At 42.3% G+C, this 24,200-nt stretch overlaps 1 protein-coding gene and 1 non-coding gene across 4 annotated transcripts; both read right to left on the minus strand.

Moving 5' to 3' along the window:
• Window positions 1-1,971: 1,971 nt before the first annotated feature.
• LOC121597457 (RNA-binding protein squid-like) lies at window positions 1,972-22,461 on the minus strand. 3 transcript variants are annotated; one of them, XM_041923229.1, is made up of 7 exons: window positions 21,777-22,461; window positions 15,293-15,333; window positions 14,080-14,354; window positions 13,524-13,788; window positions 13,030-13,104; window positions 5,395-5,472; window positions 1,972-5,136 (listed from the first exon to the last, which is right to left on the minus strand). In XM_041923229.1, the coding sequence occupies exons 1-7, from the start codon at window positions 22,064-22,066 to the stop codon at window positions 5,063-5,065; spliced, it is 1,098 nt and encodes a 365-aa protein (XP_041779163.1). In that variant the 5' UTR covers window positions 22,067-22,461; the 3' UTR covers window positions 1,972-5,062. The 3 variants fall into 3 exon arrangements, with proteins under 3 accessions (XP_041779163.1, XP_041779180.1, XP_041779171.1); XM_041923246.1 differs by having other exon boundaries at window positions 12,946-13,104; XM_041923237.1 differs by lacking the exon at window positions 15,293-15,333 and having other exon boundaries at window positions 21,777-21,871.
• On the minus strand, window positions 13,893-13,973 carry LOC121599791. Its single transcript, XR_006005748.1, has one exon. It is a non-coding gene; the product is annotated as a small nucleolar RNA snR61/Z1/Z11 (small nucleolar RNA).
• Window positions 22,462-24,200: the final 1,739 nt, after the last annotated feature.

Consider the following 24,200-nt stretch of genomic DNA (forward strand, 5'->3'; position numbering starts at 1 on the left):
ACCCTCTAAGCCGCGTTGGGGAGGAAGATGCTCGGAAAGATACTTGGCCCCGTATGTGTGGAAGGACAATGGAGGAGTCGTTAAAAAGACGAACTATACGAGATGTACAGCGTGAGGTCGCGCAGCGTATGCCTGGCTCCGGGAAAGTCTTTCTAGGCCGTCTACAAGGACAGAGGAGGCGTGGTAGGCCGAAATTGAGGTGGCAGAATGGCGAGGAGGCATCCGCCATCAAGGCCGGGATAACGGATAACGCAACGATTTCGGACACTTCTTAAGCCAGGCCAAGACTGCAAAGCGGTTGTAGCGCCGGATAAGTAATATCACACAAGAATGCATGATTTATCTGAACTTGGGCATGGTAAAACAAACTGCTAGTTATTTTTAGAACCGCTTAATACTGGGACGAACACTTCGACTTAAATGAAATTTGTTGGGGACAAAGATTTTTTTTTTAATTTTATAGAGACTTTGAGCCGACTGGCATTGTTCGCCTCTTTGTGGGCAAAGATGTGTTCTACCTCGATTATTGGTAGCTGAACCGATTATAACCAGGGTAAAGCTCCCATCACTTTTTTTTCGATTCCTTTCGTTTCAGAGTGGTAATTTCCTTCCACAAGATATCACCTTATACCGGGTGTACTTGGTTAAATTGCTAGCATTGCTTCACTGCTGGGACGCTTAAATGCTCGCAACTGGAATGGTTGCAGTACTGGCATTGTTACATCCAGATTTCGGGTGTTTCTGATGATTATGGGGGTAGTGTGTGTGTGCTTTTCGTGGTCCTTAATGCCTCAAATACTGCTCATTGGCAACGCAGACTTCGGCTCGATGTGACATGGCCCGGTCAACAATCATTCTCCAGAATGCTCGGTTGCATGCTGCAGCCACCCATCCATATAGACACCCGATCTCCGACAGGTCTCGCTTCATCAGATCCAGTCATTGAGGTCGCTATGCTCGGTTCACCGTACATCTCAGCAAGCTTATTTGGTTCATCCTTCTCCTCCACACTTCATGCTCGAACACACTGCCAAAGATGGTCTGGAGAATGCGTCGCTCAAATCGTTGGATCGAACCGGGCGAATCAATGAGCGATATATCTCACAATTCATGCGGTCTCATGAAGTCGGTCTTCTTGATCTAAGCAGTTGCTGAAGCCCATAGCAAGCACGATTCGGCTACGGACTTCGCTGCTGATATCGTTGTTCGAAGTAACACCCGTCAGAAGATAGCAGAACTCTTTTACTACCTCAAGATTGACGCCGTCAACTAATACAATGCTTCCCAGATGGTCTAATTCTCCAGCAAGCAGGTACTTTGTCTTCGTTGCATTGATTCTCAGTTCAATTCTTGCTGCTTCGCGTTTGAGTCGATGATGTCAACCGCGAAGCCAAGAAATTGGAGAGACCGGTAGAGGATCGTGCCACGGATGTCGTTGTCATTCTTGAGCATATTTATATACAATTTTAGCAAATTCAAGGTCCTTAGGTCCAATAATGTCTCTAATAGGCATATTTGGCGATACCCCGATCTGCTTTAAATGCTTTGAGCCAGGGTTGTAATACATCATGTAGGGATAGTGAGTAAAGATGTCGCCCGAGTTCATCTGCATCCCACATAGACTGGCATCGATCCATACATAATTGCCTTGGTAACAAAGCCGTACTTTATACCCAAAAATCAAGCACCGTAGGGTAACACTCTTTTTGGTTCACCTCCGCGAACCGTGCGAGCTAGCAGCGCCCTCTATCGGAATTCCCAGGACACAAACCGTGCGCAAGCGAAAAACGATAAGCTTATTCATGTTCGAGTCGAACGCTCAACATCACTGCGGAACTTTTCATTTTGACTGAAGGATTGCATTACAAAATAAAATCGACACAGAAACATTAATTTCCTTCATTATCCAAACGCTTCACCATATCCAAACATTTATTTTCTTTCCAACATACAACACACACCCGTTTAATGTTGGCTTAGTGTTTTTGTTATTTTTATTTTTACCTTCTGGAAAATCTCAAAAATACATTGAACTTGGTTGTTGTACCATCTTCTTTCTCTTCCCCTAGCGGTGTACACACCTTTAGTTTGAATTCAGAGCAAAAATTGTACATCATACACGCGTCGGCGTCGTCGTCCTCCTTTTTTTCCCAACACTGCGCGCGCAGGATAAGTTACTACTCCCACCCACACCGTACACATCATTTTCCGCATTTTCGTTTCACCAGGAGAGTGCTGCCTTCTCTCCCCCCGAATAACGAAATCCCGTTTTAAACGCAAATTGGCTGCAGCATCACCCCTCTCTCTCTCACAACTTTCTTTTCTGTTTTCCGTTTTAAGTAAACTTATTTGTGTTTGAATTTTAAACTCGAACTTAAATTACAAGGAGCGGCTTTAGTGTATATGTGTGTTTGTGTGTGTATGTGTGTGTCAGCGTGTACAACAACAACTGTAGCAAGCAATATATCACGCAATCCCCCACCCGGAAGTGGATTTATAATCGAAAACCAAACAAAAATGATGGTTGTTGTGACGTCGAAATGAAAAATAAATTAATCCGGCAAATATCTAACAGAACCCTTAGGCAAACGAAACCCACCACTGTTTCAATCGATGAGCGCCAATCTCATAGTGCTCGTGTGTTCGTATATATATATATATATACGTTTTTATTTAGCTCATCTTACATGATAAGTATCGAGCCTAGCGGGGGAAAAGCCGCCTCGTCCCCAGATAAACTACGCACACGAACACGATCACGCACACACACTCACACACACACACACACACACACTCACAACATATGTGTGAGTTCTATGGAAAATTCTGCTTTACATCAATGGGGATGGAAAACGAAGGATTACTTTAATATAAGCTGTACATAAATTTGCATGTGCTATCTCAGAGAGGGTGTGTTTTTCCTACTGTTTTCCGGCTTTCTCTTTCTTTCTCTGCTTCTTAAATTAGTTTCCTTCCTAATGAATGCTTCTTGAATAAATGATCATCCGAGTTGCCACGTAAAATCCTGGATTTTCATACCGTATTCACTCTTCCGAACCCTCCCCTTCCCCCCATCGCTCTCACTCTCTCACACGATGCTAGTCTATTATGAAGTGGTGATCACTAAAATCAAATTAGCTCCTCTGGGACAAGTAATATACTATGCAATAAAGTAGTAGTTTCAATTATGAGTTCATCACACCCGTTCCTTTCTTTTTTTTTGCTTCTTCCATTTTTGGTTACGGTTTAATCTCCCTCGTTCCGCTGTGTTCCCTCTCGCACGATTTGGAAATGCCGCCAGAGTAGTGTGGTGCCGCCAAGAGCGTAATTGTGCACGATTGAAGAAACAGAACTTAAAAAACAGATCTTGCCTAATTCCTGAGCTTAACTACTAAAAAATACACACACACACACACGCTCGCAATCTGTGTGTAGCGCGCGGCGGTATAAGTTAAGGAGTCCGTGATCAAACACAACACACACACCCATAATGCCAACACACCACCCTGCTATCTAATATTAATGGATCTCTCACGTTTTTGGGGTGGGGGGGGGGAGGTGTGCACGTGTATGAGTGTGAGGGAGTATGTGCGGTGTGTATGTGTGTGCGGTCGATATTCGCATCATTTATCCGCGTTAAAACTGCCAGAGAGTGTCCTGCGCGGCGTGCGCGCGCGCTTCTAATCTAATTTTTTAATAGTCTCGAATTATCCCTCGCTACAGACACACCACCCACTCGCACGTGCGCACCCACACACATACAACTCCACCTAGAGCATCTGAACAGTCTGAAGCAAACTATCGCCCCATCATTGCACACACACACACGCGCGATGATAAAGAAGAAGCGAGGCGTGTGAAGAGTGTGTCGTGAGAAGAGTTGGTTTCTTTTTTGCCTTAATACTACTACGTTGTTTTGTTTTTTGTTTGGATTGAAGGGAATACACAGCTGGAAGGAACCCGAGGGTTTACTACTACTCTACACGCGTTTGTGTATGTGGTTGTGTGCTCATTCCTCGTTCTCCCCCCTTTCCCTTTCTCTCTTTCTTCGTAGTATACCTTTCTTGATTCGCTTTCATTACTTTAAAAGTGTTTGTGTGATTGCATATACATATATATTTTTTTCTCTTGATTTCCACAAAAACCAAAGTTAAAAGTGAGTAAAATAATAATTAAAAATCATCATTCTAAATTGAATCCAAGGATGTTGGACCACACAGCAGCACACCTTCCTCTACACCACACTTGTGCGTGTACTATAGCCGACGTATGACAAATGTGTGCGTGTATGTGTGTGTGTGCGTGTGTGTGGGTATGTACGTTGGTACTATTTTTTGTCTGTGTGTGGATTGTGGGTGTCTGTTCTCAGAATGCTCTCGCTGGCTCGGCCCCTAGCTATATTATCTATACACCTAAACGTTTTGGAAATTGAAGTAATTGTCATCCTCATCCCCCACCCACCCCCAACGCATCATATACGCATACATGCGCACACATACTCGCACACATTTCACCCATCACCATCACGAGATTGGTGATGGGGGTGGTGGAGGCGGGAATGGAGGGAGGGATTTTCGTGGCGGTGCGCACATATCTTTTACATATGATTTATACTTTCTTTTACTTTCTCTTTTCATCTCTGTTCATCTCTCTCTCTCCCTCTTCAACCTCTCACCCACACGGCAAACGTAAAAATGTTGAATCAAAGTTTAATAGTTCTATTTGTTATATCGTTATGAAGGGGCGGCGCCGTCGCCGCCCCAGCAGTATGTGATTATTCAAAGGAGTATGATATGAAGAAAGAAATGTTGTCGGAAAGAAAGGACGTGGTTGGAAAGCGGGAGAGGGAGTAGTTTTGTTTTCTTCGTGGTTTTCTGTTTCCTCTTAAGTCGCTCTTTTGTACGATCCTCAACTCTGCGTGTAATGTTCTCACACACAAACACACGCACGGCGACACAACAGCCTGTGCTACTACTTTCTCTCGTTTTTGTTGTTGTTTGGTTTTTGGTTTGTGGATGGTGAGAGAGTATGTATGGTAGAAGAAAGCATCCAAAGCGCTCCTTTAGTAGGGCGCGTGACGCTGTTGGCGACCACCACTGTTGCCTCGCTGCTTTCCACCGCCGTATGCACCGGCGCCTGCAAAGGTGAAAGAGAAATTAAAGTAAATATTATATGCCCTGTGTGTATATATATGTGTCTGTGTGTGTGTGTGTGTGTGTGTGTGTGTGTGTGTGAGAGAGTAAATGTGGGTGTGTGTGTGTGTGTGAGAGAGTAAATGTGTGTGTGTGTGTGTGTGTGTGAGAGAGAGAGTAAATGTGTGTGTGTATGTGTGTGTGCGTGCACAAGTGTATTTACTGCAAATATTTAGAAAAGCAATCAAAAAAGAACTCATACCTTTGCCCCCTCTTGGACCTCCTGGACGGCCGCCACCGTTCATGTAGCCACCATCGTAGCCTCCATAGCCATAGTCGTCTAGAAAAATGGAAACACAAGAAAATGAGTCTAAACTGCTCTGAGCAAGAGTGCGATAAGACAGTGCTGCTGGAAGTGAATGTCAATGTAGTAAGAGATGACGAAGAAGAGACACTGAGAATTACTGCAATTCCCACTCGAGGAGTTGAGGGTTGTTGGCTCGGACCAACAACAAACAGCTCCAGAGTGTATCCTTAGTACCGTTTGAATGCACCGGTATATCTTTTAACTTCCCGCTTACGGACAAGCAACTCACACACATCGCATTAATCTTTTTCCTGAGGGCAAGAAGTATGGTAGTAGGAGACTGCCTTTTTTAGGAAGCACACTCTGCCTCCAACAGGAGCCGAGCAGCACCTGCAAAAGGAGTCCACTACCACACACTATCGCTCTGCTGTGGTGTTGTTGCCCAGGTGAGTTGGGATGTTTAAGGAGTGTTCTTCTCTGTCGTTCGATGAGTTTGTGATATGTTAACAGACACGCAGCAGTTGAGGCCTTTGAGTGATTGGAGACTATCTCTTTCGGCTAGACGATTTCCCGCGACCGACGGTTCATCAATAATAGAGAGAGAGAGAGAGTGAGAGAGCGTGAGAGAGATATGTGTGTGTGTGTGATAACTACGTAAGAGATTTGATATTTTTGTTTTTCGGATGTGGAAGGAATGCCATGGCTGAGACTATCTCCCCGCATGGCTTGACAAAATTATGGAGAAATGGAAAGATGTGGAGAGTAGGAGTAGATAACAGAGAGTGAGAATGGAGAGATCGCGCACACGTAATGTACCATATATCATCTTCATCAGACATTGACAGCCTCCTGATGTCGTTAAGCAAATCCCACCCACAAACACGGTCGTGGGAGCATTAATTTAAGGTTGTTTTTTTTTGCAAATGCTTAACTAACAAACTAAACGATAAACGAAACGGATAAAAATTCTGTGACGTGTGCAAATTGCATAACATAAAACGGATAGAAAACAAGTAGTAGTGGTAGTAGTAGTAGTAGCAGATTGTGTAGCCGAGAGAACAAGAGTGCCTTTTTTTAAACAAGTGAGCAAAAAACATCCTTACCCTACAGTAAATCTACTTTAAGAGCTGCTTTACAAATACACGCGGTACATTAGAAGAAAAAAGCAAACACACACACGCACGCAGGCAAGCAATATTATAACTACCTAAAGGATTCCATGGGTCCTTCTGACAGGCTAAAGATATTCTTCTGCAATTTATACGATGGCATGTTATGAAAAACGTGTTTTTGGGCGATTCGAGAAACACACGTGTGCGCAACACATACACACACTCATCAAGACGCTTTTTGCTTCTATCTGAATTAATATACACTAACACAACACGGCAGCTTGGGCCTTAATTTTACAAGAAAATTGGTCTGAGTGTTCTAGATCTAGTCCTGCATGCAAGTTGCCCTCTTAATGGCACTTTACACTGCAATTAATGTACTACACCCCCCACAACACTTCTCTCCGCGCGCAATTCCTAACCGCCTACCTGTGTCTCTCTCTCTCTCACTCTCACACACACACATACACTCCTTCACACAAACTCCCTCCATCTTCATCTTTTGTCCTCTTTCTTTAACTTGCTCTCTCTCTCTCTCTCTCTTTCTCGTTCGAATAAAATGAACCGTTGGGTCGGGGGGAGGGGGGATGGTGAGCGGGCGCCGAACAAATTAAAAACCGTGGCTGCTGTCACAGGGGGAGGGGGGCAACAAGGGGACCACCGGAAAGGCAGGAGAGATTGAACCGCAAGTTTTTGTTTGTTTGTTTTTTTTTTTTGTTCATAATTTCCATAACTTATTTTATTTAGGATATAATTCTTCGATCGTTTTCCATTCATTTTGTGTCCTTATTCTGTATATACAGTATTGCGGGGGTGGTGGTACACGCGCGCGTAACTATACTTTTGGTTTTTAATAGTATTTAATGTGCAATGCATAATTAGTCGAAGAAGAAAAGAGGAGCGCAAAGAATACATAAAAGCACATTCAGTGGGAGGTAACGGTGTAAAGAACAAAATGGGTAAGGGGGATTCCGGCAGCGGCGGTAGGGGATTGGTATTATGTTATTATGAAAACAAAAAAGGGTGAAACAGGGGGGAAAGAATGCTCTACAAAAAGTTATTCTTATGATCGCGCTCCTCTCTCCTCTCTTTCTCTCTATCTCTCTCTCTCTTTCTATCCACTCCTGAGGGGCGCGCGCGCGTGAGAGGAGGGGGGATTGGTGGTCAGGGGAGCACAAAAATCGAGTGTATATAATTGTGATTTTACGTTCGAACACATTCGCAAGCCAAAATTATTACTTGTTGATGGTAAGAAAAACAAAATGGGGCGCACGGTTCCGTCTTACTACTTTTTCTTCTAACATTGACACGAGAATTGAGTTAGCTACAATGCAACCAGAAAAGACACACATTCTTTAGGGGTCTGCTGTTTCGATTTAAATTTTTGCAGAGAAAGAAAAACATCAATATTTACGCGAATTACACCCACTTGGGGAAACAGCAGATCCTACCCCGTCTTTCAATGAGAAAACGTGCAACAGAGATTGGGGTAGGAATCGTTAAAAAAAAAACATCTTCATTTAAGTCTGGTTGCAGATTTTAAAATTGCAAAATTGTCCACCAAAACGTTCCACCTTCCCACCCACTGGCCCATCATCAATGAGAACTCGAGATGCACACAGCGGGGGGCGGTTGAAAATTAATTTAAAAAAAACTCCCTACACTACACACACCCTTCTCTTCCGTCACGCGCGTGTGAGGTACAAACAAATTTGAGGACAGAATAAACGATTCTTCCCAATAATTTTTAAACTGAAACTCCTATCTTAGAACGCGGATCAGCATAGTATGCGCGGCTAGACACACCTAGCTCACACACGCGCACACGGACGGGTGTGAGACATTCGTAACGACCTAGAACCTATCAACTTCCACAACCCTCGAGGGCACGCGTCTCTGCGTCTGTACTGTATCCTCGGGCTCCCGCTTATGTCCTGAGTGTGTTCTCAGTTGCCTAACAAAAGCCACTAGAGAGAGAAGAGATCCGTGCGGATTTAAGCTTAGGGTTTAGGTTCTTAGGCGCCAAGTGAATGTTCGATTCTGTTCTGATTACGCGAAATAGGCACACATAGAGATACGCATACTATTTAGATAGGAACAGAATCGGCAGCGCGCGCGTGTGCCAATACACATGTTTTGAACCTTGGTTGAAATTTTGTGCGCGTGGTGAAGTGTGTATATATATACACACACATACAAACACGCACATCAAAACATAAACATTCAACAAAAACCGGTCTGATGTATTGCTACCATGGGCTACCCTAATCAGTTATTCTCTCGATTCGATTTGCCTTTTCATATATTCCTGCTTTCACTCTAATATAGCGAACACACACGCACCATGCCCTTGCTGCTGCTGCTGCTGTCTATCGTTAACAACATTTGCTACCAGCAACACACTACATCATACAATGGGGGGAAGTATATGTAGGTGTGCTGGAGGACGCGTTTTGGTTTAAGATTATCGATACTATATGATAAAAGTTCAACGTTCGAGGGAAAGAGAAAACTTAACAAAGTTGCCTCTCCGCTTAGAGGTGGAGCTTGGGGCTTGTATGGGGTGTGTGTGTGAGACCTCTCCGCAAAGAATTGTAGAATAATTGAATTTTAAAAAAACAGGGAACAAAATTGACGTATTGTAAACTTTTCCAGGATTTAGTGTAAAAAGATATTTATAAGTATCTTTCATGGTTCAAAATTTACTGGGAGTGTGATACTTTAGATCTTTTAGCATTAGACCAAAGCATTACTGAAGTTAGTCTCTTTGCGGCACCTAAGACAGACATTTGTGTGTGTGTGTGTGTGTGTGTGTGTGTGTGTGTGTGTGTGTGTGAGAGAGAGAAGGTGGGTAAAGAGCAATTCCACACACGAGTCCTCACACACACCCCGCCGTTGTGTTTATCTTCTATAATAAACATCAATGGAATTAAAACATCCACGCAACTACCATAGTACAGCATATATAGCAGTGCGAGTAGTTTCCTCCCTTCGCACTCCGCACACACGCACACACATATTAGCACCGATGTATTGCTGCCGGCTATGCGCCCACATGTATAACAATATTTGACACCTAATATGAAGGGGATGGGGAGGGGGGGCGCGCGGGGTGATGGTGGTGGCATTGTTTTCTTCCATATCCTTAGGCACCATTGGGTGACGACGACCGCAAAAAGGCTAACTATTATTATAACCCTGTGGTTATAAGGCAAGAGAATAACTTTCTGGTAACACACACGCGCACACAGCACCCCCAAAAACAAAAAACAACAGCACACACCCAACACACATCTGTTTCCTTCCCGGATGGAACAAGCTGGCGCGCACAGCAATATATACGCGTTGTTTTTCCCCCACTCTCGCTAAGCTCTCTGAAATAATCTATTATCACAATGATTATCAGTCGCATCCATTTCTACAATTATTCTACGATCTAATAAATCGATCAGCTGGACGCACACTCATGCAACACTCTCCTTCGCTTTCTCGCTCCCTTGCACCTTCGCGCGCTTGCTTGGCTCATAGATCTTTTCTTCTCGATTTCCCGTCTTCTTTCGTTCTCCTTGCTCTCTCCCTTGCTTTACCACAAGAAAAAAGGTGTCGCTCTCTTGCGGGGCGCGCGCACGCCCGCGCCATTTGGCTTTCATCCCACACATCATCATTCGAAGCTGCAGAATTATATGTGCATACGAGAGGAAGAAGCTTGCGTACAATAACATAGGTAGGTGCAGTTGCGTTTGTTCATATGCATTCCTCCTCAAAATTGCATGCATACACATCCTTCCTTTCTCTCTATTGCTCCCACTCTGCTGTATCGCTCTCTCTTTCTCTCTCGCAACGCGTGTGTGTATTATTGCACTCTACATTTGATCTTGATGGAAAACAAAAAAAAGGAGATAAAATACTATTAAAAAACCAAAAACATATCTCAAGCTACGGCCCCATATTGTGAGTGAGCGTGTGTATGTGTGCTTGCATTCCTCACAATGTGGATGGTGGGTGTGCAAAAAAAAAAAGAAGAGGCTTAGTAATTGAGGGGATATTATCTTGCCGTGTAAGAAACAGTCGGAACAAACAACGAACCCGGCCCGAATTCAAACAACAACAAATGTGTTACTTGACTATGTATGTATGTGTGCAACAAGAGTATATAACCCAACAAAAGGGAGGCTAATGTTGGGTGTGCCGGGGAGACCAGGTCCTTAAAATTGTACTGCAAATTTAACACAGGAAAAAAAAAACTGGCGCGCACCAGGAAGAATAACAATGGAAGGCGCGCGCCCGATTTCATCTTCAAGTTGGATTAATCTCGCGTAAGTGGTATGTGTGTGTGTGTGTGGAAAGGTGCGTACAGAAATGCTAAATCAAAAGCACACATTTTGGGCAACGACTGTATCCCCCCGCAGCTGTTCCCCAGCTCTCTTTCCTTCCTGCTGCTTTGCTTTATCTAACTCTGAAGATTCTAAATTCTAAACACTTTTTCCTCGTTTTTGTTTTTTTTGCAATATAACACGCTTGCTCTGTATTCTGTGCACACCACACCTTGTGCACGTTACGTTTTCTTTTATCGTCTTCATCTTTTTTTTTAACTACACACACTCTGTTTACGTTGTTGCTCATCTCTTCAACCAGTACTGTGTTTAGCTTGCCGTGCTTGTTTGCTTTTTCTTCGTTGAATATGCGTGTTAGCAGTAGTAGTAGTAGACCCTTTCTTGTAAGCGATCAGCTTTTTGCTCGCACTTGCTTTTCCTCGTCGCTTGGTCTTGTGTGTGTGCGTTTTGTTTCTCTCCCCCTCTTAGAAAAAGACGTTCGAATTCTGCGCAACTAGGAGTGGTGTTAGTACCACACACTTAGTATAATTACGTTTATAATGTGCCACGACTACACAACAACTACTACACACAACTACTGTAGAACCTATCGCGGAAAAAAACCAAAAGAAAAAAAAGCAGACATTTACGCGCCACATTCATCCTATCGACCTTCCCCCGAAGACATACGCACTTGTTATGATGCGTATGCTCTTTCTACTCATTTTGTTAGTACGCAACCACCCTGCGCACATGGTAGAGGGCTACTACGACAATTGGTAAAGAGAGGAGCATTGCAATAATCGTTAACATGCAACAACCGCCCCAACAAACATAGCACTTGTTCCCTCAATCGACTTAAAAGGAAGGGATTGTTGACAAAAACGAAGTAATCTAAGCTCGCTATGAGAAAATTGATTTCTGAGAAATTGTTGAGTGTTATTACAGCTGATGATCAATCAGAACAGAGAAACAAAGGAAAAATACGCTTTTAAACTGTCAACAACAACTAAAATGTAGGTAAAATATATAGTTTTGCTAAATTTATTGATTGGATGGGTTTAAAAAAGGCTTCATATCATAAGGGTAGTTACGATTGAGTTTCTGTTGCAAATAATGCTACAACATTTGATTAATGGAAATATTTGGGTTTAATTTCCAATCTATACCAGCACTAAATATTATTTTAGTTTTTAAACCAAAACAATAAAACAAACAAATAATTTAATTTGCACGTTACGGCCATCAATTGCACCCAGATCTAAATCAGGGCGGACCCAAAAAGTTATGCCACCATACTCTTTCGTGCAAGTCTCAAGTTGTGTGGCGGCAATCTACCGCCAAGTTCACACAAATCAGTTGAGTTACAAGTATATAGTATGACAAAAAGTGTCATACTAATGACAAAACTAGAGTCAGGGAACGCGAAAATTGTATCCCCCCAAATACGTTTGTTGTGAAATGTGAGTGGCTTTAAAAGAGTGGACGGGGAGGGGTTATTTTGGTTGTTGCAATCACATTATTGAATGCCTGCGCTGCTCTTTCCCTAAAAGACTTTCGCCGGGGGAAGATGGATTCTCTGATATACGGCTAATAGATAGATTAAAACAGAATTCTCCCTAATATATATTGTATATGCGCAATTTGATAACGTCGTCAAGTAGAATAAAAAAAATTACGTGTATGATTTTTTGGGGGAGGGGGAGAAAACTCGCGAAAGGATAAAGTAAATCGGGATTTACAAGCATCATTGCCGTACTCCCCCCCCCCACAACACACCCCAGAGCAGCGCTGCCCCAGCGTGGTCCATTTACACTGGGGACTGTGCTTGGGAAAGGCGGAAGTTGGGGATCTCTTTCGCTTCTCTACTCTCCTCTTTCGCTCTCCCCGCCTTCATTTTTCTCTGTGGAGCAGATGCCCCACAATACGACTACTCTCTCTCTCTCTCTCGTTCTCCTCTCTCTCCTCTTTCTCGCTCGCACACTTTTTCTTACTTCCTCACTTTCTCTCTCTTTCTCTTTCTCTCTCTCTCTCTCTCTAGTGATGTTTGTTCGGCAGGCGGTTGTTGAATTTACCACGACCGCCGTAATAGCCGCCGGACAAATCGTAACCACCGTTATTGTAGCCTCCATACCATCTGGCTAAGTAATCGTAACCATAATCACCATAACCACCGCCGTATCCTTGTCCGTAGCCGTAACCGCCGTAGCCTTGGCCGCCCCATCCTTGTCCGTATCCGCCTGTTGGTTGAGGGTTGTTGCAGGACAGCACCACGCACGCGCGCACGAGCCGGGGGAGAAAGCAAAGCAAAGGAAAAATACGATCAGCTATCAAAAAAAACGTGATCGACAGAAGCGCCATTGGCGATAAATTCAAGTTCAAGGTTTGTTTGTTGTTCTTTTGAATCTTACATTTCCATACTTCTTCTATAATCCAAATGTAAGACACATTCAAGTAAAGGGCGTGCTGTGTTTGTGAACCTTCAGATAAGAATTGTGGGTAAAAAGCTTATAATCATTGATCTTTCATAAGCAGAACTGGTAAATGGGTATCATCATCGACACAAAACAGCGCCGAACACTATTTTAACTAAACAAACCAGGCAGGAAGAAATGTGGATGTTCTGTGCTCCATCCTTTTTTTTTTTGCAGAAACTTACCCTTCGGGCCACCTGGACCGCCGCGACCGCCACGCATGCCGCGCGGCGGCGGACCGCGCATACCGCCCCGTCCACCCATTGGACCCATCGGGCCCATGTTCTCCGGTTTCGGCGTTGCCTTCTTCACGTCCACCTCCTTGCCGGAGATGGTTTGCTTGGGCGTCTTGAGCAGCTCGTTCACCACCTGCTCAGAGTCGAACGTGATGAAGCAGAAGCCCTTGCGCTGGTTCTTCTGCTTGTCGAATGGCATTTCTACCTCCACGATCTACAAAAAAATCGAAACAATTTTTGTGTTTTTTTTAATATCCGCTCTCTCTTGCTATTTTTCTTAATATTATATACGGAGATTGGAGGATTTTATGCTACTGGATTTCAGATTGTTTTGGTATGTGTTATCCTTTCACATTGGTTCAGAAGCAGAACTGATTAAATATTGTATCATCATGTAAAAATCCAAAGCGTTTTCCCTTCTCCGAAACACAAAACACAGGTGTGTTTTGGTGTGTATAACAACAAACAACTTCCACTTCCTCTCTCGCCACTCAGCACCACTTACATTTCCGAACTGTCCGAAGAAGGTTTTAATTTCCTCGTCGCTGATCTCCGAGGTCAGCCCGCCGACGAAGATCTTGCCGTACCGGGCCTTCGCCTTCTTCGGGTCGACCTTCTTGTTGTTGATCACATGCTCGCTAACCGCCACGACCTTATCGATCGAGTCCGCGCTCTTGTAGACGATAAATGCGAAGCCGCGCGAGCGGCCAGTGTTCGGGTCCGTCTTCACATTGATGCTCTCGATGTCACCGTACTGGCTGAAGTGTTCCTTCAGTTCCTCTGCACGCAGAAGTAGGGAGAGGTACAGCAACGGGGGAGGAGCGACGACGAGCGAGAAACGGGGTAGAAAAAAACAAGAAATTCGCATTAAAACAATGATCACTCCACCGAAACGGATTGTTGTTAAACAGCGCTCTTATTCAAATGTGTTCTATTCCAAGTGTCTCTGGTTGTGTGGTCGTGGGTGTGAGCGAGTGTGTTTCTGTGTGTGGTTGTGTGTGATTGCTTTTAAAAGTACCTATGCAAATCTGACAAAAATTGACAGGATATTTGTATGAGAGAAAAGGGCACAGCACTGGATATGGGAATGGGGATGATATAGATATATTGCGGAATAGGGAGAGGGGAGTGGGGGAGGGATTGTTGGATGTCATTTGAGTTTGATGTCGTTTTTATCCTAGACAAGTTTTTAAAACACTATTAGGCTACTTCATAAAAACAAAACTAAAACAACGTATTTTTGATGACAATGGAAATAAAAAGAAAGAGAAGAGGAGGGGGAGATGGTGATAAGGATGTAAAATGTAGAAAAAGGTAAACCGTAAGAGGACTAGGAACTCATATGGAAAGAAGGTGATGGTTGTGTGTAGGTGTGGAAAAACAATGATAATAGGAAAAGGAGGCTAAATAGAAAGAGATAAATCGATAAGGATAAATGTGTGATAGGGAAGAAAGGATCTCGTGTTTGAAGGATGAAAAATGAAATTATTTCACGTGAAATAGTACGAAAAACATAAAAATTGGATCTAGAGAACAAAACGGGAATTAGAGTTCGTAAAATTGGCATTTCTTGCTTGTATTATCTTTTTTTTTTTTATCGGTATAAGAAACGTTGAAATGTAACTATTATTAATTATTCAGAAGAATATATATAAATAAGTATACGTTGTATTAGTTAAGAAAATATTGAATTTTTAAAAAAGAAAAATGTATATTACTGTCTGATGTTTCCCAACTCAGTCCACCAACGAATAATTTTCTGGAAAAGTGGATGAAAATTTACGAATTAGAATATTTAATCTATAATAAATTGAACAAATTGGTAGATTGTGAAAAAAGATTTGCTTAAAGTTAATTTGATACAGGAAAGAGAGTGATAAAAAATACAATTGCAGCATTGAAACAAACGTGAGTAGTACAGAACGCTTGAGAAAACACGTTTAAAAGAAGTCGAAAGGGCGCGCGCAATAAGAAACTTTACAGTGTACAATAATTATATATATAGATATATTTGTGACAAGTATTATAATATGCTGTGTGTTTGACTGGCAAAGGCAAGATTTATTTTGAATATATTCTTACAATGGTAGAAACACGTCAATTCAGTAATTACAGTAAAAGTGAAACTAAGTGTACAGAGCCCCGCAAAGTGCCTCTTTCAGCCGCTTTAAAGTCTGGAGTGAGAATCCGGTAGTATTTGGACCGTATGCATAAGGTTGCCCCGGGGAGGCGCCGCGCGCGGTGCGTGCCGCACAACACACGTGGTGTTATAATTTTCGAATCGCACAACTTCTGTAATTGCAGATATTTTTCATTCGCCGTATCGTTTCCTTCAAGCTTTTGTTATCAAAAAAAGAACAACAGATTTAGGTAGTTCGTATACTGCCGAGGAAGTGGAGGTATGGAAGCATTTAACAAATCTGTGGAAACAGTTGAGAGAAAAAAAAAAGAAGCACGTGTACAACACACGCGTGATGGGGTAAAAACGGTTGACATCAAATTCAAATTGATTAAGATTGTTTACCTGGACAGCAAAACTCGGCTTTTTTATTTATTCAAATTCGTTGTGAACATTCTTTGCGAGTCTAGTTATTTTAGATGTAACAAGATTTCCGTATCACATACACACACACACGGAAAGCAGTATGGTTTTGTTTTGGTTCGTTCGCGCTCCGGAACACTTTATGCATCAAGGGGTTTACATATACACCGTCAAACAATGCAGCTTGGAAAGAGGTAGATGGGGGTGTAGCATTCTTTTTGGTTCTTCTTGCTTTACTAAGCACTTACTAATTAAAGTACGACAATAGACAGATATTTTCAATAGAAAGACACACACACATAGGTTACGAGAGAGCAAATGCTTCATATTCTGATGGCAAATGAACAATATTCGTTTATTAGAAGCAATAATTGGGCTTTATTTATTTTATTTCTTGTTTCGATCGTATATAACAAACAACTATATTAATTATTTTCCGCAACTTAAGTACGCTTAGATGAACGCAACAAACAACAGCAAAAGCTACAACACAGGATGAAAGAATACTTTTCGCGCTTTGTTCATTTGGGTTTGTTTTGCTGCTCTTGCAGAGATGCCCTTTTTCTGGAGAGTTGGGTGGGAAGAGTTGAAGAAGCTGTACTTTCCAATATCTCATTTGAATTCGCAACAATACTCTAACGCGCAACACACACGCGGCTGAACTGGTGAGAGAGAGAGGTGGTTGGTGGTGGTGGTGGTGGTGTGGTTGTGGTTGGTTTGTTGAATGGACACTGTGCCAAAATCGAAACAACATTTTATTTTCTTCTGCATTTTTAACTTTTTTTTTTGTTTTGTATTTAAACCAAACTCTAGAGCAAATTCCTTTTTTTGTTTAGTTCATTTGCTGCGGTGTGAGAGCACCCTCAATTTTGGAGTTTTTTTTTTTTTTGTTTCGTTACGGATAAAGAGAAAACGCAGATTTTGTACTGGAAAATTTGCATATATTTTTTATTAGTTTAAGTCTAGGAACTATGAACGGAAGTAGAAATTAAAAACATGTAATAACTGATAAACTAAAACATGGCAAAAAACAGCAAACTAAGGATGAAGTGCATTTCTTTTTTTTCTTTTATGTATTTCCATGGAAACTACGCTCACGCACAAACGCAAACACACACGCGCACCTGGATGGCTGTGTAGGGGGTTTTTATACACATTGTAGCATTATAATTTATGTTTCTGTACTTTGGTGTAGTGTTAGAAATCTGATTCAGATTCATGATTCAATGAATCTGAATCTCGGTTGCAAAGATTCATGAATCTCAAAAATTTACGAATCTCCAAATATTCATCTATATGAAAGATTAATGAATCTCGAAAGACTCATGAATCTCCAAAGATTCACGAATCTCCAAATATTCATGTATATGAAAGGATTCATGAATCTCGAAAAACTCATGAATCTCAAAAGATTCATGCATCTCTCGAAAGACTCATGAATCTCGAAATACCCATGAATCTCGATAAATTCATGAATTTCAAAAGATTTAAAGATCTCGAAAGATTTGCGAATCTCGAAGGCTTCATGCCTGTTAAGCAATTCATAAATCACCAAAGATTCATAGAGCTTGTGCTTTTCATTATTCTTCCTCTTGGGCGTAACAACCTACGTGATCAGATCATGCCACCCTATACAGGCTTTTGAGTCTTCTTTGAGAGACCATACGAGGCTTGAGTCCATAACAGGCATATGGTTGCTAGGTGGGATCGCGAGAATTCAATATATTTTAAATCATTCATCTCTAAAGATTCATGAATCCATGAAGATATGAGTTTGAATAATTTAAATGATCTTTCTGGATAATGATCTTTCGAGATTCGTGAATCCTTGGAGATTCATGAACCTTTCGAGATTCATTAATCCTTGAAGATTCATGAATCTTTTATAGATTCAAAAATCATTGAAGAATCGATTCGAGATTCTAATCACTCATCGCTCAAGATTCGTGAAACCCAACACTACTTTGGTGCTGTACTCAAGAAGAAATTTCATTTTTCCGTTAATCTAATTTTCTGGGCCAATCTGTGTGGGTGTGTGCGCGTGTGCGTATGTGCGTTCGAGCATGTATCTTTTCAGGTAGTGAAAAATGGAAAGGACAAATATGCATGTCCCGAACAACAGAGGGGAGAGAAGGAATGTGTTTCTGTTTTGGTGGTGTGTATTGAATTAATTTGTAATTAAAACGAATAACATCATTTAGCGAAATAAATTTGATGTGTGCTAGATGTTGTTTGTTTGGATGTATGGAAGGAGTGTATTAGGAGGGGGAGATTTGGTGTTCACGATGCTGTCGTTTTGCATCATGAGAGGAAAAGTGGGAAACGAAGGGGGGGGGGGGTATGTATTGCTATAGAGGTGCCATATGTTTATTAGAATAATTTAAATGTTTTTAGTATTTTTTTTTTTTTGGTTCAGATAACGCTGACTTTGTATATATAAATATAGATATCTCGACTCTCAATCAAAGGGTTTAATGTGATTATTATTTTTATTATTATTATTATTATTATTTGTTGTCTTATGTCATTTATGTTAGCATAAATACCATCGTCTCACGTGCACATCCTTGGGTGCAGCCGAGTGTCCCCAACATTCTCTTTTCCTCTCTTTCTCTCTCTCTCAATCACTCTTTTTCCTCTTCCTCCGACGATGAGTCCTCAGAGTTCTGGGCCTTTTTGCACTTTCTCAACACCTGCCGGAGAGGAACAGTATTAGTCGTTCGCTCTAAACAGGGAAACACACACAACATATTCATCATCATCATCATCATCATTATTAGCATCATCATATTTCATCGTTATTTGGTCATTATTTGGTGATGTTTTTTGGGAATTGTGTGTTTGCAATTACACACTCTCGACGGCCGGTTATCTTTTTTTTTTTTTGGCATGGCGACGGTAATAATGGACGGTAGAGGCACACAACGGTAAGAGGATCGAAATATCTTTAATATTGTTAATACATGTCCGGGTTTTAGAATGGATATGATCTCTCCTTTTCTCATTCTTCGTTTACTGAGGGGGGGATGCCTCTCTTTCTCTGTTCGGCTTTACTGCACACACTAAATTTGCTTAACGGTTTGTGTTCGTTATAGTTTTAAATTACGTACAACAACGCAAGAAATTCGAATTTTCCACAATTAAGTGTAATAATGAAGAATTGTTCTCTGTTCCGTTTATGAATTGTTTTACCGGTTTCTTTAGCTGCTGTCTCTCGTTTTGAAAATTATTGACGTTCAAAAATGCCGAGACACGAGAGAGGAGCACCGTACTTAAACGATTGCTGTGTGGGCGCACACACACTGCAGCGAACAAATTACGTACCGACTGGAACAAACGGGAACCATAATAATATACATCACACTAATTTCTCGCGCACAATTCACACTAATTTACATTTACATTTACCGATGCAAAAAAACAAATTCAGAAGAAACGAACGCACACGAAGGGGAGGAGGAGGAAGCATCAAACCATATCAAGCAATTAATTGTAACCCGGCTAAGAGAGGCGCTAGTGTAGTGGCGGTGGTGTGTCGTGATAGCAAAAACGAATGCAAGTGGCGCAAAGTAGCCTGAGAGAGCCCCTTCCGGAAGATAAGTACGTCGCTCCTCTTCACTCGCCGTGGAGCGTTGTGACATGGTTGGACATAAATTCCAGCTGGCTGGCTGTGTGCTGATGTGTGTGTGTGTGTGTGTGGGTGAAGCTCTTTAGAAAATGACGCATTGAAATGATAAGAAATATCGATCGATCCTATAGCCACACGATAGAGGCTAGACAAAAATTGAAATGGACACACACTTGAGCGCAAAAGTGAACTTAAATTAACCGCCAATGTACGGGGACCGACTTGAGGACACAGTTCAAAAAGACGGTTATTACCGTATTGCCATGTGTCTTTATGGGGCACACGTGGTAGCTTGGAACAGCCGACAGAAAAATATACAAATTTCCGGTCTAGTTGGAAGAAGAGAGAATGAGCCGTTGCTAGTTATGTTGGTAAAAAATTACAAATCTTGTAACTTGGAGTGTGTATGTTCACATTTTCTCTCATTTAAAAATAAATTCAGAATAAAATTATTAAATCTACAATTCTGCCTGAAAGGCATAAAAACAGGCACAGAACGATGAGAAATTTAAGACATGAGAGATACAAGACAGATTTTATCGATTAACAAACACACTCTCTCTCCACTTCATTACGCACAACTACCTACGTAATTATGCGCATTCTGGTACGGCGCAACCGTACACACACATCATTTCACTCTTCCCACTCTCTCATAGAGAGAATTGAATTGAGAATCGACCGACCTCCCGGGATGTATTTTTTTTCCCTCACAAAATGGATCGAATTTGCATTACAGAGAGCAACACACGCACACGCATGGGCCCTATATATCAAGCAGCTTTAACTGGATAGATGAATTAATCATGACAAAAATAGCACCGATGGCGCGCACACAGAGAGAGTTGAATTTCAACCGCAATCATCCTCCATTTTGCTGCGTAGATTTCAGGTTTTCAGCCGTCTCTCTCGCTTTGCTGCGAGTTTGAAGGGAAATGGAGGGGGGGGGGAACACGCGTACCAATTTGACGGAGAAGAGAGGGTTTTGCCGGCGTCGATCCACACCGACTCTCGACGGGGAATGACTCGACTGCTGGTTGAGCGCACCTTCAGGTTCATTGAGGTTATGTTTCGCACGTGGGCTGTGTGCTTCTGTTTCTAACGATTCGCCATAGCAAGGAAACAAACAATGCAAATTTTATTCTTCTGATACGGTTGACCAAATCAAAAACACCAAACTAGTGCTGAAACACATCAACAATTGCAAAAGTCAATTACTATCGAAAAATGCGCGCACACACACAAACATCAGCATCTGCTAGAGCCGTTGCGGGGAACAAAAATTAAACGAAATACGGACAGGGGTCGTGGTGAGAAGTTGTGGCAAACAAGAGACACATCATCGTTTGAAAAATCGCAGACTACCCGCGCCATTTTGAGTGAGCAAACAAAGGGATGGTTGTGTGATGCCGGTACTCCCCGCAAACACCACCCCTTCCCTTCTCCACCGGCGAGAAGAAGAAACCGGATTCACATCAATACCATTCGTATGTGTTTGTGCGCTCGTTTAAAAGCAAGAACCATGAACTGTGCAGCCGGTCCCTCTTTTAGATCGACACCCGAAAACACACGCACACACACACGCACAAAAGGATTAGAAAATGAGCGCTTGGGTACTTTCCATTTGTTCCATTGAAATTCAAATTCAAATCAAATTACTGAGAGCAAAACGGACATAGCCCGTATTACAAGGGATTGCCAAATTATTGAAAAGTTTATTAAACGCTCCATGAAGCTCTGAATTGGAAACGCAGAAAGTGAAGAACCCGCTCTGGGTGCGCGCTTTGAAACACACGAAGGTGGCAAAAGTGAGGTTAGAAGTGTTTTCTCCGCGTGACGAATACCAATGGGAGGAGGAGTGCGAGAAATCACACGACCGCGGGGGGTGATGTGTGCGGCGCTCATGGCTTTTCTTTCTCTGCTGCTGGGAAAAAGTGGGTCGCCGATATCCTAAAACAATCAACTCAACAAAAAAAAAAACTGTTCCGCCGGAGCTGGTCTCCGGCGCACAACGTTTTCCCCGCGTACATACCTGTCATCATCGCGCACGGTTGTGGCGGCGGTGGTGGTGGTGGTGGTGGCGGTGGTAGTGGCGGTGGTGTGATTTTCCGTGTTACCGTTCGTGTTGGTAGCTTCGGTATTACCGTTTCCGGGCGCAGCCGCTGCCGGTGCTGCCGGCGCAGCAGCAGCAGCTTGCTGGTCCGTCTGTTGAGGCTGATTGGTACTGTTTTCTTGATTCTCTTGGGCCGTCGTTGGGGCCACCGTTGCCGCCGTTGCCGCCGCCCCACCGTTCACAACTTCCGTTTCCTGTGTGTCTGCCATTTTGATTCGCGCGAAAAAAAAAAGGCCTACGAGAGCGGCGCGTTCAACACCCTTCTTTTTAGGATCTCGCACGCCCCAGCACACACTCACTCACACTCACACACAGAGTCACACCCGGGAACGTGTTCGGACGCGCGCGCGTGGAGTGGAAAAATCGAACTCCACAGAAAGTTTGTACGGGGGTTTTCTTAAGCCCGAAGACGCGCACACTGAAGTACTTTTCGCAAGGCAGGTACTCAACCAGCAGCACCAAAATGCTACGGAACGTTTTTAGTTTACTTGTATCCTCTAATGGATACCCTAACCTCACAATTATTCATAAAAAAAAACTTCCCTAGGGCACTTGCGCTCTCGACGCACCTTCTTCACGGACGGTTCAAAGAGAAAGAACGAAGTGATGGCGGCTCACGGCCTCCTGAACCAAGCCGAAAGCGAGATTACACGCACACACTCTTACGAACGCGTGTGTGTGTGTGTGTGTGCAGCGAGCCGGAATGCGTAAAGCCCGCTCGAACGGACGCGCGCTGCCAACCTTGCACGAGACCCGAACTTCCTGCTCCGAGGCAAGAAAATTTGTCGCATACGTTCGCCCTGTCAAGCAAGCAGGCAGCAGCACGCGCACGCTTCTCTAATAACCTTTTGCCGCGTGACCGCACTGACAATCGGCCTGGGCACCTTGCACATAGAGTTTACGGCAAAACAAAACAAAAAATGCAAACACAAACATTGTTGCCTTTGACTTTTCTTCGTTGTTTCTCGTGTGTGGGCATAATGTCCGGGTATTTTTATGTGGATTTGTCCAATAAAATTTCAATTCGGCAATATAATTCTGACAGCCGATGGCCTCCCGATTTATGTGCATGTTTATTGTGTTGTAGCGACTCTTGGTTCAAACTTGACAACCTCATAAGTTTGAAATGCAATCAACAGAATATGCATAGCTAATCAGGACAACAGTCCATCATTGTTTGCAAAACCATCCTTTTCTCATCCTTTCCTTTGTGCAGCCGTTTCCCTTTGTGTTATATCATCAGACCGTTTACCCGCACCCGGTGAGCGAAATGCTGGGGCTGCTCAAATTGTGGATGAAACATCATGATCAAGGCTATACAGGTTACTTCCGAGATACGCTTTAAGACTGTGGACAACGCTTTTTCGCAAACGATAACGTCGAACATGTGATTTCGTCATAGGGTAACTGTACCAGTTTTCGGGACGCTAGTGCAGCAGTTTCACAAAAACTGCTCACAAATAAACATTTTTTATTATTTTTCATGAAAGTGATGTTATTCTGGTTGATAAACTATCATAATATGTTACACTATTTTTTATTTGCTGGTTCAAAGCCATTTTTCATAAATATTCGTAAAAATGCAAACATTGCTTTTGCTCCTATTTTCGGCAGTTTGTTCCTATTTTCGGCAGGTTGTGTTCCTATTTTCGGCAGCTCGAATACGGGTCAGAAAATATTATTTTCTATGTAAATATGTATAAAAAATGTTTAAAGCAATTTTACACTCTTACTTTCCTAATACTGATGTTAAAAAGCACTTTAATTAATAATTTTATGTTGCTTATTTTGGCCCGTTTTGACAGCCATTTTGATGCGACGTTTAAACAGAGCAGCCATTGACAGTTTGATGGTTATAGCGTACGGTGCGAATTGGCTTACAAATATTTATTTTTCTCTTAAGTTAGTGCATTGTTTGTCGTAAAATTGGCGATATTTGGTACAAGAAAGGTCATATTATGTGTCTACATACGCATTGTAGTGTTCTGATCAATTTTAAAAGGAATATTCAGCCAAATTCAAAGTGTGTTATTGTTCCGAGTTTCGGCAGGAGCCCACAACATTGAGCTGTCAAAATGAACATTTACTGTGTACCTATTTTCGGCAGCATTTAAAGTGAAAAATAACCTGTTTATCGTGATTTTAAAATTCCGAACAAGTTAGAATAAATTAAATAAGCATAAAATCTTTAATATACACCACTTTTCATTGTTTTACTGTTCTGATTCTCTTAATCACAAAACCTGCCGAACCATTGGCTGACAGCAAAGCTGCCGAAAAAAAGCACAATTTATTTGATATTTTGAAAAATACGTTATGAAATGGTGTGAAACTTGTATGTGA

The sequence above is a fragment of the Anopheles merus genome, chromosome X (assembly GCF_017562075.2).
Source record: "Anopheles merus strain MAF chromosome X, AmerM5.1, whole genome shotgun sequence".
NCBI lineage: Eukaryota > Metazoa > Arthropoda > Insecta > Diptera > Culicidae > Anopheles > Anopheles merus.